This window comes from Myotis myotis, unplaced genomic scaffold, assembly GCF_014108235.1.
Source record: "Myotis myotis isolate mMyoMyo1 unplaced genomic scaffold, mMyoMyo1.p scaffold_m19_p_3, whole genome shotgun sequence".
NCBI classification, from domain to species: Eukaryota; Metazoa; Chordata; class Mammalia; order Chiroptera; family Vespertilionidae; genus Myotis; species Myotis myotis.
In genome coordinates, this window is record NW_023416335.1 from 22,628,822 (window position 1) to 22,641,509 (window position 12,688).

At 38.1% G+C, this 12,688-nt stretch overlaps 1 protein-coding gene across 1 annotated transcript in view; it reads right to left on the reverse strand.

Annotated features, from left to right (window-relative positions):
* ADAM2 (ADAM metallopeptidase domain 2) overlaps positions 1 to 12,688 on the reverse strand; it is an 84,079-nt gene that overhangs the window by 44,009 nt on the left and 27,382 nt on the right. Inside the window, exons 11-12 of the mRNA XM_036297241.1 lie at positions 8,760 to 8,896; positions 5,011 to 5,191 (exon numbers count right to left, since the gene is read on the reverse strand). Of these exons, the coding sequence (XP_036153134.1) occupies positions 5,011 to 5,191; positions 8,760 to 8,896 (318 nt within the window). The remainder of the gene's footprint in view (positions 1 to 5,010; positions 5,192 to 8,759; positions 8,897 to 12,688) is intronic.

Genomic DNA, 12,688 nt, shown 5'->3' on the forward strand with positions numbered 1-12,688 from the left:
TTAAGGTTTTTCAAGAATTTTCTAGAAACCGCCGATAAACTTAAGAAACCTAGTGAGACCCTCGATGTTGTGATAAAGGACCAACTAGAAACTAAGCATACACTGACTGAAATAAAGAATATTATATAGACTCCCAACAGCAGACCAGAGGATTGCAAGAACCAAGTCAAAGATTTGAAATACAAAGAAGCAAAAAACACCCAACCGGAAAAGCAAAATGAAAAAAGAATCCAAAAATACGAAGATAGTGTAAGGAGCCTCTGGGACAGCTTCAAGCGTACCAACATCAGAATTATTGGGGTGCCAGAAGAAGAGAGAGAACAAGATACTGAAAACCTATTTGAAGAAATAATGACAGAAAACTTCCCCTACCTGGTGAAAGAAATAGACTTACAAGTCCAGGAAGCGCAAAGAACCCCAAACAAAAGGAATCCAAAGAGGACCACACCAGGACACATCATAATTAAAATGCCAAGAGCAAAAGACAAAGAGAGAATCTTAAAAGCAGCATGAGAAAGAAAGTCAGTTACCTACAAGGGTACCAAAAGGACTGTCAGCTGATTTCTCAACAGAAACTTTGCAGGCCAGAAGGGAGTGGCAAGAAATATTCAAAGTGATGAATACCAAGAACCTACAACCAAGATTACTTTATCCAGCAAAGCTATCATTCAGAATAGAAGGTCAGATAAAGAGCTTCACAGATAAGAAAAAGCTAAAGGAGTTCATCACCATGAAACCAGTATTAGATGAAATGCTGAAAGGTATCCTTTAATAAGAGGAAGAAGAAGAAAAAGGTAAAGATACAAATTATGAACAACAAATACACATCTATCAACAAGTGAATCTAAAAATCAAGTGAATAGATAATCTGATGAACAGAATGAACTGGTGATTATAATAGAATCAGGGACATAGAAAGGGAATGGACTGACTATTCTTGGGGGGGGGGAAAGGGGTGTGGGGGATGCAGGAAGAGACTGGACAAAAATCGTACACCTATGGATGAGGACAGTGGGTGGGGAGTGAGGGCGAAGGGTGGGGTGGGAACTGGGTGGAGGGGAGTTATGGGGGAAAAAAGAGGAACAAATGTAATAATCTGAACAATAAAGATTTTATTAAAAAATGTAATTGTTGAAACATTTAAAAAAATAAAATAGGATTGAATGTGTCCCTCACAGACAGATGAAATCCATAATACTTCATTTGTGTGACTCGTGTCCTTACATTTTGTCTGGTATCATTGTCAACTACACTGTCATCTCTAAGTCTTAATGCAATATCTGTTCCCCAGCCTTTTTCACCATGTGGAAAAAGAACAGGATATGTCATTGCATCTAATGTAGGAAACAGGATATTGATTTGTTTCAGTTTAGTGGCATTCAGATTATTGGGATCTGGTTTACAATGAATAAGCAAGTCCCTTTCAAAAGGAGATTCTCCAACTTCGTTTCTGAATATGAGAGCAACCTTGGTTACACTGGGAGAATTACATCTACCTGGGTCACTGCTACGATCATTTTTAATTGCCATTATTACTTCCGTGGGAGCAATATCTTTTGCTGCTGCTTTAGATTGGGTTTCCTTTTCTACCTCATGTAGCATTTTGTACGATTTTGTTAATACTTCATACATGAGGTTGTTGATGTTGATCATGAATCTTTCTGAGCAGCCCTGGTTTTCTGGCATTGCTAATCTTTTACTTGTCTCTTTGGCCATATCTACAATATAGAGTTGAGCAAACTTCCAAGAAACACCATCCGAAGGATGTAAAGTTCCAGTACGGTGATAAACTTGTCCGTGTATTCCAAAACAGTATGGACCATATCCTGATGGCGATGCAATATTTGCACCCATGGAAGCAAAAGCAAAAGAACTATTTGTGGAATGAATATTTTCCCTGTCAGAATCTTTGTCATTAATTTTTTTTAAATATGCCAGGTTTTCTGGAAAATGTATATCATTTGGACAAACCTTACCTTTGCTATAACATTAAGTAAATTTTCCATCAGATGGTTTTTATCAAAGAAATTTAGTGATAGGCAAAATTGACATCTAATAGTCATTCCACCACAACTATGTTTGAGAATTGTAGCCTCATGTACTCCATTTTTGCTGAGAAGGAAGTTCTTACCAGTATAGGTAGTACTTGTTGATGACTGTTCTTTAGACATATTCTGTTGTCCCCACAGCCTTCTATCAACTTCAGAGGCACATTGGTCTTCAGACATTTTCTGTTGATGACCCCAGCTTCTTTTGGCTGCAGAGCTACATTGTGTCAAGAGTTGCTCTTTAGACATATTCCCACCTCCCTGCTGTCAGGGTCTGGGATACAGGTGAATGAGAGTCTTCGCTGTCAGGCTGCTGAGAGCTGTCTGACCAAAGGCTGATTCTGGCTGATTCTATGAGGGATGAGACTCCCTCCTTCCTGCTGTCAGAGTCTGGGCCGGCGCCCAGGGGGTACAGAGTCAAGTCCGCCTGCACCAGGAGACCCAGAGTCAAGTCCCTACCCACTTGTGTGTGCCTCAAAATCCCGTGAGATCTAGACTTGTCTGCGCCCATGCAGACAGATGCAGCATTATCTGCATGGAGACTTGGGATCCCCCACAAAGCCACCCCATGGTGCACGGGGCTGAGGAAACCCTGGTGGAAGCTGCGCAGAGCAGCAGCTGGGACCCACCCCCCAGCAGGGCTGGAGGAACTCCGTTGGCAGGTGCGGAGTTGTTGCCAGGCCTCCCTCCGCTGGGCCGTGGGAGCTACCAGTGGCAGGTGCACCGAACTGCCAGCCCCACCCCCACTGAGCACGCGCCATCTTGTGATGGCATTATGGTATGAAGGTCAATTTGCATACCACCTCTTTATTATATAAGATTATTAGGCTTAATAAAAGCAGTATATAAGAAAGTAGAAAGCTGGAGAGATGATGCATTCACACGCACGCGTGCGCACACACGCACACAATTTTTCAAATTCCCAAGGATTTTAATAATGATAAAATGATTGATTGGGCCAAAAATTTCAATAAGTTACACCAAAATAAATCATGGATTTCAGTGATCTTAACATGATTCATAGTATGATACTTAGTAGGGCACATTAATTTTTAGTGCTTTCCAGAACTATTCTGCCTAATCTATATCATTGCTATTACTATCTACATGGGATTCTTGTGAGTTAAGCTATATAATATGGATTTAGGACATAATTATATGATCCTATAAAAGAGTAATATACAAATTAACCATCACTCCATCCCAAAGATGGCAGTGGCCACAGAGCTGGAGTGAACAGGAGGCTTAGGTTGCCCCTGGCAATGGAGGAAGCCAAGCTTCCCACCTGCCCTGCTGACCCTGAGCTCCGCTCAAGGCTACAAAGTTTCAATTATAGAAGATAAATAAATCCCAGATACATGCTTCCAGGCCACGTGGCCTCCGCTCAAGGAGGGGCTGGGAACATGGGTTGCCAGCGGGCAACTCAGGCTTCGAGTGGGACCAAGGCAACAAAGTTTCAATTATAGAAGTTAAATAAATCCCACATACCTGCTTCCAGCCAGGCCGTGGCCAGCTGGAAAATGGCCATCAGCCCCTCACTCAGGCTGGCCAGGCACCCCAGTGGGGACCCCTACCCTGAAGGGGGTGTGGCCAGCCTGAAAATGGCCCTCAGCCCCTCACCCAGGCTGGCCAGACACCATAGCGGAACCCCCACTCTGATCCGGGACACCCTTCAGGGCAAACCAGCTGGCCACCACCCATGTACCAGGCCTCTATCCTATATAAAAAAAGGGTAATATGCAAACTGACCTTAACAGCAGAAAGACTGGGAATGACTGGTCACTATGACACACACTGACCACCAGGGGTCAGATGCTCAATGCAGGAGCTGCCCTCTGGTGGTCAGTGCGCTCCCACAGGGGGAACTCTGCCCATTCACAAGCCAGGCTGATGGCTGCCAGTACAGCGGTGGTGGCGGAAACCTCTCCCATCTCCTCAGCAGTGCTAAGGATGTCTGACTGCAGCTTAAGCCTGCTCCCTGCTGGCAAGTGGACATGCCCTGAGGGCTCCTGGGCTGCCAGAGGGGTGTCTGACTGCCAGCTTAGGCCCGATCCCCCGGGGAGCAGGGCTAAGCCAGCAGATGGACCTCCCCTGAGGTGTCCCAGACTGCGAGAGGGCACAGGCCAGGCTGAGGAGCCACCTCCCCTGCCCCGAGTGCGCAAATTTTTGTGCATCGGACCTCTAGTATGTAATAAAGCCAAAAGATACTGCTGTTAATATTTATTTAAAAATGTCAAGGTGTTTCCATTTAGATCCAAAGAAAAACAGGTGAGTGCTCTGGAATAATTTCTTAAAAACATATCACCCAACTAATTACCTAAAACACACTTTTTCATACTGAGGTGAGTACACATGAATGACCCTAGCTATTACAGTAGGGAGCATTGAATTCCATTCATATTTTCTTGATTCTCTCTTGCCCATACTACTCAACTGTGAGTCTCACAATTTCTCTCTCCCTCGTTGCACTCCCTTTTTGTATTTTCTTACCACCTCCTTCTATACAGCAGCTTTTTGTAAGATTTCTGTGAGTATGAAAGCCAGCTTTTATGGATATGCATATGTATGGTCCAAATCTTTTTGAGTTGAATATTGACCTGGATTAAAATACTCAAAGGCAGAAATGTGCCTCTTATATTTTCTTTCTCAAACCTTTATATCTTCCTGAATGGTGCAGGATTTTAGATTCAGAATAAATACAAGAAAAAAACACAAGAAGGGCAGTTTAACGCAGCTATAGGATTAATGATGTTGAAAATCACTTGTACAGATACTATACAAACCACTAAATCTGTACCTCAATATATAAGTGCCTTCATTAGTTTATTAAAATCCCTATATGCTTTCTTAACATTTTTGCAGAAAGGTAATTGCGATAAATTATGAAAAGTAACAGTGTAACATTATAAAATTAAATATTTTTATGCAATTCTGATATGTATGCCATCAAATGAGTACCTACATCTGCAGTCCCACAGTCACATGTTTCTCCATCTTCCACTTTTTTATTACCACAAACTCCAGCTTTATATGATGGATCTAAACGTGGATGATTTCGAAGACATTGGGATTTTGGCTTTGAAATAAAATGTGCAAAATCTTCCATGCTGCAGTTACTAAAGATCTTCACACCACTGGAATGACTAAAAATACATTAAACTTCAAATTTTTATACACGCATTGTATCAATCAACTGCCTACCCTGGGAATAAAGCTATTTAACATTCCACCACAAAAAAAAAAAATACTCAATTTTGTTAGTGTCAACTGTGCAAGAACGTACAGTAAATATTTTTAGTCGGAATAAATAATCAATAAAATTTTGTTGGATCTTATATTAGTTATTTGTGACACTGTTTTCTCTTGCAGCTTCTACCTAACAGAGTGGTCCATCTCTATTTCATTTTTGCTTCCTTTTCTTTTCATGAATTCTAAATATTGTAATACCCTTTTATTGACAAAGGAGATTGGGCTTCTCCACGTCTTTATATTTACTCATAGACAATCTTTTCAGTTCTAGGTTTTAAATAACACCAGAACCTAACAACTCAGATATTTTTTTCCGAACTCCAACTAATCACCTAAACTCCAGAGTCCCATACCCGATTCTTTATTCAGTATTTACATAGAGATACCTTTTCTAAGCACACATCTAGTATACCACTCCCTTACTACTCTTTGTTCCCTTAGTGACATTGATTTTTCTTAAAAATATTTATAAAAAATGGGAATATTAATTATTTATTGATTGGTTATCTTGTCCTGCTCTTTTCTTTTAACTCTAGAGAAAAGGCATTTTCTTTCTTAAAAAAATATGTTTTTATTGATTTTAGAGAGAGGAAGGGAGAGGATAGAGAGGTAGAAACCTCTATGAGAGAGAAACATAATCAATAGGCTGCTTCCTGCATGCCCCATTCTGGGGATCCAGTCCGCAAACTGGGCTTGTGCCCTAACCAGGAATCAAACCATGACCTGGTTCATGGGCTGATGCTCAAGTACTCAGTTATGCTGGCCAGGCGGGAGAATGCATTTTCGATTTTTTTGTTTACTAGCACAAAGCTAAGAGCTCAATAGTCACTAAAATAAATGAATGAATGAAGGAATGAATGAATGAATGAATGAGTACATGGTTAAAACTGTTGTATAGTAGATTTTTGGTTGCAGTTTCACTATAATTTTAATTATTCTTTTTAACAAGTAAAGAGATTGTAATCATCGAGGTCTGTAATTTGATGACAGATATAGTTATTGGTTTTTGAAGCTATAGACTCAAACCCTAGTCATTCAGATTATTTCAGGAACATGTTATTTCCATAAGGATGACAAATTAGGGAGTTTTGAACAAACTACCAGTTTTGATATTTTTTGTTATTGTCACATCCTGGTTGAACATACCCTTCAGTTATATTAACCATAATGAATGAAGTTATTATTACATTGCCAACAATTCAGATGAATTTTATCTAAGTACCAGAAACCAAAAGGAGAGAAAGCAATAGAAATTTAATATTACTGAGAACCGGGCAAGGCAAGGTGTGTTTGCTATGTGTGAACTGGTCCATAGGGTATATATTTTTTGGCGATTTAATTTTTCATTAGAAAGAAAATATCAATAATAATTATATCAAATTGGAGAATTTCTTTTCAGCTTGAATCTTTGAAACGATTTTCTGGATATTCTTATTCCCCATTCTCTCATATTTTCTTGATAACAGAACCTCTGATATTCAGTTCAGTACATAATTCCTTCGCATGCATGACTACATCTTTTAGCTTCTCGCAAAGTTAGGAATGGGCGGATTAAAGGTTAAGTAACTGGTTTAAAAGGAAGCTATAAGTCTAAATTCCAGGAAGTAATGATGACAACCATGTTTCTAAGTGACCCTTATTCTATTGGTGACTATAAACTTGGTTAACTTATGTTGTAGTTAAAGCGTCCATTATGAGTTATGGCATCATCTTGGAAATGAAAGCCACTATGCAGAAATCAATGTGAAATGTCACACATTTAAGCATGTTTTTATTCCAACTAACATACTGAGAGGACATGTTCTTAAAACAAGACAGCTATTTTTTTTCTTTCTCTAGCAGCCAGTTTTAGGGCCCCCCCCCCCATTTGAGTGTTGGTGTGAAGTGACAGAAATATTGATGCAATAGATGGTCATGCCATGGGGATTTACCTAGAATCCCTGTTTGTGTTATTGACTTGCACTATCTGGATTTTTTTAGCTTGTTCCAAAATAGACTCTTTTGGTCGTCAGGTAGATTAATATGCCCACTTGATATTATAATTCTGTGGATCTGAATATACACAAATTATGATGAAAATATTCAACTTCAGTAACATAGTAACTTAGTGTTTCCTACATGCATGCTAATCTCTACAAGGGTTCAGTGGCCTACCAGGAGCTGAAACAGTACTCTGGGGGTCTGCACTACAAATATTTGATACTTGTCAGAGATTCCACATAAAACCTAATGTACCAGGAATATCTTTAGTTTTTATTGTACCTTAATGGACATACATACCAAAGAACAAGACAATGCCCTGTCTGTACATCATCTCCCGCCAAAAGTATCTGTGTTGCCGTAAGATCACTTACTAATCCAGTTCAACAATCATTTCATAATAGTTTACTATAGCCACTTCTGGGATAACTATTTTTATATGGGTTCCTCCCAAATCAGAGCCTGAGATAAAAAGTTCAATGCAAGTACCTCTAGGAAATGATTGTGGAAGCAGGAGTGAGGGAATGGAGAAAGTGAGATGTTACCAAGTTTGTTGCTGAAAGACATCTGAACAGCAGAAAATGCCTCCAAAATTGTCCATCAGAAAAATAAGAGGCTGGCTCTAGTCACTGACTGAATAATGGAGTCCCTAATCCCTGACTGTTTGGTACTAATTTTATAAAATCTCAGAGTATACTTTAAGAATAATGATGGTAATAGCAATTTCTCTATGTTTTAAGGCATAAAAATGGTACTGCAAAAGGCCTCCTTTGATAACAAAGAAAAAGCTGAATAACAGCATCTATGAAAGCAATAGATGCCAAGACATCAGTCTGAGCCAGGGCAGAATGAAGAAGATTTATGCAGGCAAGACCATATTAATCAATCATTCTTGTACAGTGATCACAAGCCGGTATTTGGCTTATCTGCTCAGGCTTAAATGATAAAATCATGCAAGTAAACATAGTGAAAAATGTAGGGGTTAGATCATATATGGCAAAGCAAGTGTGACACTAGATTGGGAAATTTTGAGATAGATATTTGGGACTTGGATTATGCATTTTGATTTGGAAATCATGGGTCACAGGTTATATTCAACCATTTATTTTTTATTGCTTAAAGTATTACAAAGGGTATTACATATGTGTCCTTTTTTCCCCCCGCCCTTGACAGTCCCCTAGCCTCCCCTATCCCCCAGTGTCTTATGTCCATTGGTTATGCTTATATGCATGCATACAAGTCCTTTGGTTGATCTTTTACCCCCCTCCCTCCTGCCCCCCAACCCTACCCGGCCTTCCCGCTGCAGTTTGACAATCTGTTTGAGTCAGCTCTGTCTCTGTATCTATTATTTTTCAAAAGTTTATCATGGTCTCTATTTATATTCAACCATTTTAAATTATTTCAACAGCTTAGACTTTAAATACAACAAACTTATTTTCATATAAACTATAGGTGTAAGGCATATAAAATAAAGCATCTTACATTGCTTCTGGGTTCATTATGCAGACAGCTCCAGAACACTGGCATTTGTCAATGTCATCATAAGCTATTCCCATACTAAGGCTCAGTAATTGAGCTATAATGACTGCAAGTGATTCCAGACTTAGGGTTTTGGGGTGCTGAAAAAAAAAGCACACAAGTGCACACTAATATTTTAGGAGATAATTCATTTACTGGGAGAATAATGTAATTATTAAAAATAGTGTCATGACAAAATGGAATAGAGGCTTCTAATATGTAACCACAGAAGTGCCATCCATGTTGACTCAACTTGTTACAGGTACCATTATCAATATAAAAAGAATATAGTAGCAAAATCTGAAATTTTACCAAAAATTAAATATACAGTTCATTTGGTGACACCAAAAGAAGATAAAAATTTCCCCAATAATTATATATAATAATAATTATAATCATAGTTATACTAACTAAAAAGATTTAAAGGTATACACATATACACAGTGTCAAATTATTAACAAATTGTGCCCATTTATAATTTGATTATTTAGAGATAATATTTTACATCAATGTTTTTATATTATGTTTCATAACAAATAATAAATTAACCCATTGAATTAATTTATATTATGGTAATAATGACTGATAATGAGAATGCTGACTTTCCTTCTGGGTTCATTATGCAGATAGCTCCTGAGCCCTGGCATTTGTCAGTCATCATAAGCTATTCCCATACTAAGGCTATTTTCAAAACCCAAAATGCCTTTGTCATTTTCTTTTTGTAAATGTAAGATGCTTGCATAGGACATTTTGACCATACTAGACCATAAGAAGTTTAAGAAAAATCCACACACCACACTAGGTCTTCAAATATCTAATAACACTTTTGTGAATATACTTCAAGAGAGGTTTCCAGAAATACATTTTGGTATATTCTTTTTGCTTCTCTAAATCAACTTTCCATCATTTTCCACCTTGCTCTCTAGTCAAGATGGCACCAAAGGATAATATCAAAAGGTTCTTTCCCCCCTGCTTTACTTTGGTCTGATGGGGAGGACAGGGTAATAAAATTTTACTAGCATCATTGTCCAGGTGCTTATGGCTGTCTGAATTCTTGAGTGGAGGTCTCTACTTTCTGTGACCCCAGTAGAATGTCTCTGTCCTTTCCTTCTCGCTTGGGTAACAAATTAAATAACTTTATTACTATCCCTGAGACACTGCAAAGCCCCTACACCTTGCATGCACATTGGTAAATGGCCCCTTTATCAAATTACCACAGTTGAATATACCATTCATTTTTAGATAGAGAAAGAATAAGAAGATAAAAGAGGAGGAGGAAGAAGACAAGAAAGAGAGAGGGTAGAAGCTGGGGAAGAATGGAAGGTGAAGGGAAGAAGAGGGGGTGTACTTGATTCTATGGAAAAGAAAATGAGGGATTCTGCTAAAGTTCAATAATGTAAATAACAAGATATTATAAATAGTAACATAATGAATAATAGGGTATATATTATTATTATAGTTATTTAAGATTTTTTTGTTTTGTGTTCAGGATATTATAGAAAAGGTGTGGCAGCCATTCAATCAATGTAGCTTTATAATTGTTTCTCTTTCTCTATGACTCTTGTTCCTTGCTATCTTTTATAGCTCAGTAAGATGAAAACAAAAACATCCAAAAATTTCAATTTAGTCATTTGTATAAAAGTCATCTCCTACACTCCCATGTGCCATTTCTCCTTTATTCTCTATCTTCTTACTAGCTCATTTATTCTGGTCTTTCATCTTATCGTGAAATTAAAGGCCCAGTGCATGAAATTCTTGCACGGGGGTAGTGGGTCCCTCAGCCAGGCTTGCACCCTCTCACAATCTGGGACTTCTGGGGAATGTCTGACTGCTGGTTTAGGCCAGATCTCGCAGGGATCCCTCAAGGATTTGGCCTAAAGCAGCAGCTGGATATCCCTCTTGCAATCAGGGACTACTGGCTCCTAACTGCCCCCCCTTCCTGCCTGCCTGATTGCCCCTAACCACTCTGCCTGTCTGCCTGTTCACCCCTAACTGCTCGCCTGCCTGCCTGTTTGCCCCTAACCACTCTGCCTGTCTGCCTGATCACCCCTAACTGCTCAACTGTCTGCCTGATGGTTCCTAACCGCTTCTGCCTCAGCCCTCAACACAGCAGGTTCACCAGGAAGGTTGTCTGGAAGAAAATCCGGAATGATGTCCGGAAGATCATTTGGCTGTCCCATCTAATTAGCATATTATGCTTTTATTTTTATAGATAGAGTCAAATATATGGTTTGTGTTGGAGATGATATTCCTTTGTGGCAATTTGGCATAGGGTTTCTATTACTCAGATAAGGCTTTCATTACAAAATACCACAGACTGGGTTGGTTTAGATAACAGAAATTTATTTTCTCACATTTCTGGAGATTAGAAGCCCAGGTCAAGTTGCCAAAGGGTTGCTTTCTGGTAAGGCCTCTCTCCCTAGGTTGCAGAAGGCTATCTTTTCACAGTGCCCGCACATGGTCTTCTTTAGTATATGTATAGAGATAGATATCTCTGCTGCCTTTTCCTCTTTTATAAGGACACCAGTCCCATTGGATTAGAGGCATACACTCATAAACTCATTTAATCTTAATTACCTCTGTAAGGCCCAGTCTCCAATATATAGTCATATTGGGGATTGGGGTTTCAATAAATGAATTGTAGGAGTACACAATTTAGTCCAAAACAGACTAGTAGCAAAAACTTGAAAAGGTATAAGCTGGAGTATAAGAATTTCCTCTAGGATATTGTTATGGCTACTTTTGTTTCTAACATAAAATAATGGAAAACTAAAATTATATTTAGCATTGGCATTTTAAAATATTTTGTATAAAAGCGATAAGTAAGCAGACAAGTTTCCTTTGTTGAATCTGCTTACTATAATAGCTGTTAAATAATAGTAGCAGTAGCTGTGACTTATTAAGGACTTCTTACGTGCCAACCACTAGTATTCCTATGTTGTACACCTTGTGGTTACTTTCTATAAATATGCTGGCCTGTTTGCTTTGTAAAAACTTCTACTCTCTAATATTAGAAATCAGGATTCTAAATACGCCTTTTAGATAAAGTTCGTTAATACTGTTCAAACTTTCTAAATTTTTGGTCGGATAAATTATCCAAGTATGATTATTTCTGTTAGTAGCTCTTTCAGTGTTTACTTGGTGCATCTTAGTTTGGTATATATGAGTTCATGTTTATTATATATGCTAGTAAAATTTTATTTCATTCTAACCAATAAATCACCTAAAAGTCATATCTGTTTTACCTGAAGAACATTTTGCTGCTTTTTACTATTGATACATCAAATTTTGTTTGGTTATATATTTGTTTCTTTTTCTTACTCTTTAGGGTTAAAATTTCTGTTAAAATTATGTATGGGTGTAAAACATATGCATATACATATATGTGTGTATAGAATATTTACTCAAATATACACATTCTTATATATAATTTATTTATAATATTATATGTATGTACATATATACACACATATTTGTGAAGTGTGTGTGTGACAAATATCTGCATAACTACTACACTGTACAAAATATGGGATATTTTTATCACCTAGGAAGTTCTTTCCAGCAAGTTTCCAGGCATTACCTCACCACAATTTGTAACTTCTATTCTCACTTTTAATAAAATGGTTTATCTTTAACTACACATTAAAATGGGATAATAAAGTAAATATTCTTTTGCTTCTGGTTTACTTTATTCAACAGGTTTTGAAATTCATCAATACTGCATGTTTAATAGTAGTTTATTTTTATTGCTTACATTATGTGAATATACCACACATATTTATCCATTTCATAGATAGGAGAACTCAGTATTGTTAAAGTGTCCCGAAATTCTGTGTCTTTGTTACTAATGTTGTGGCCCCAACCCATAACAGAATCTCCAGAGGATGAGGCCC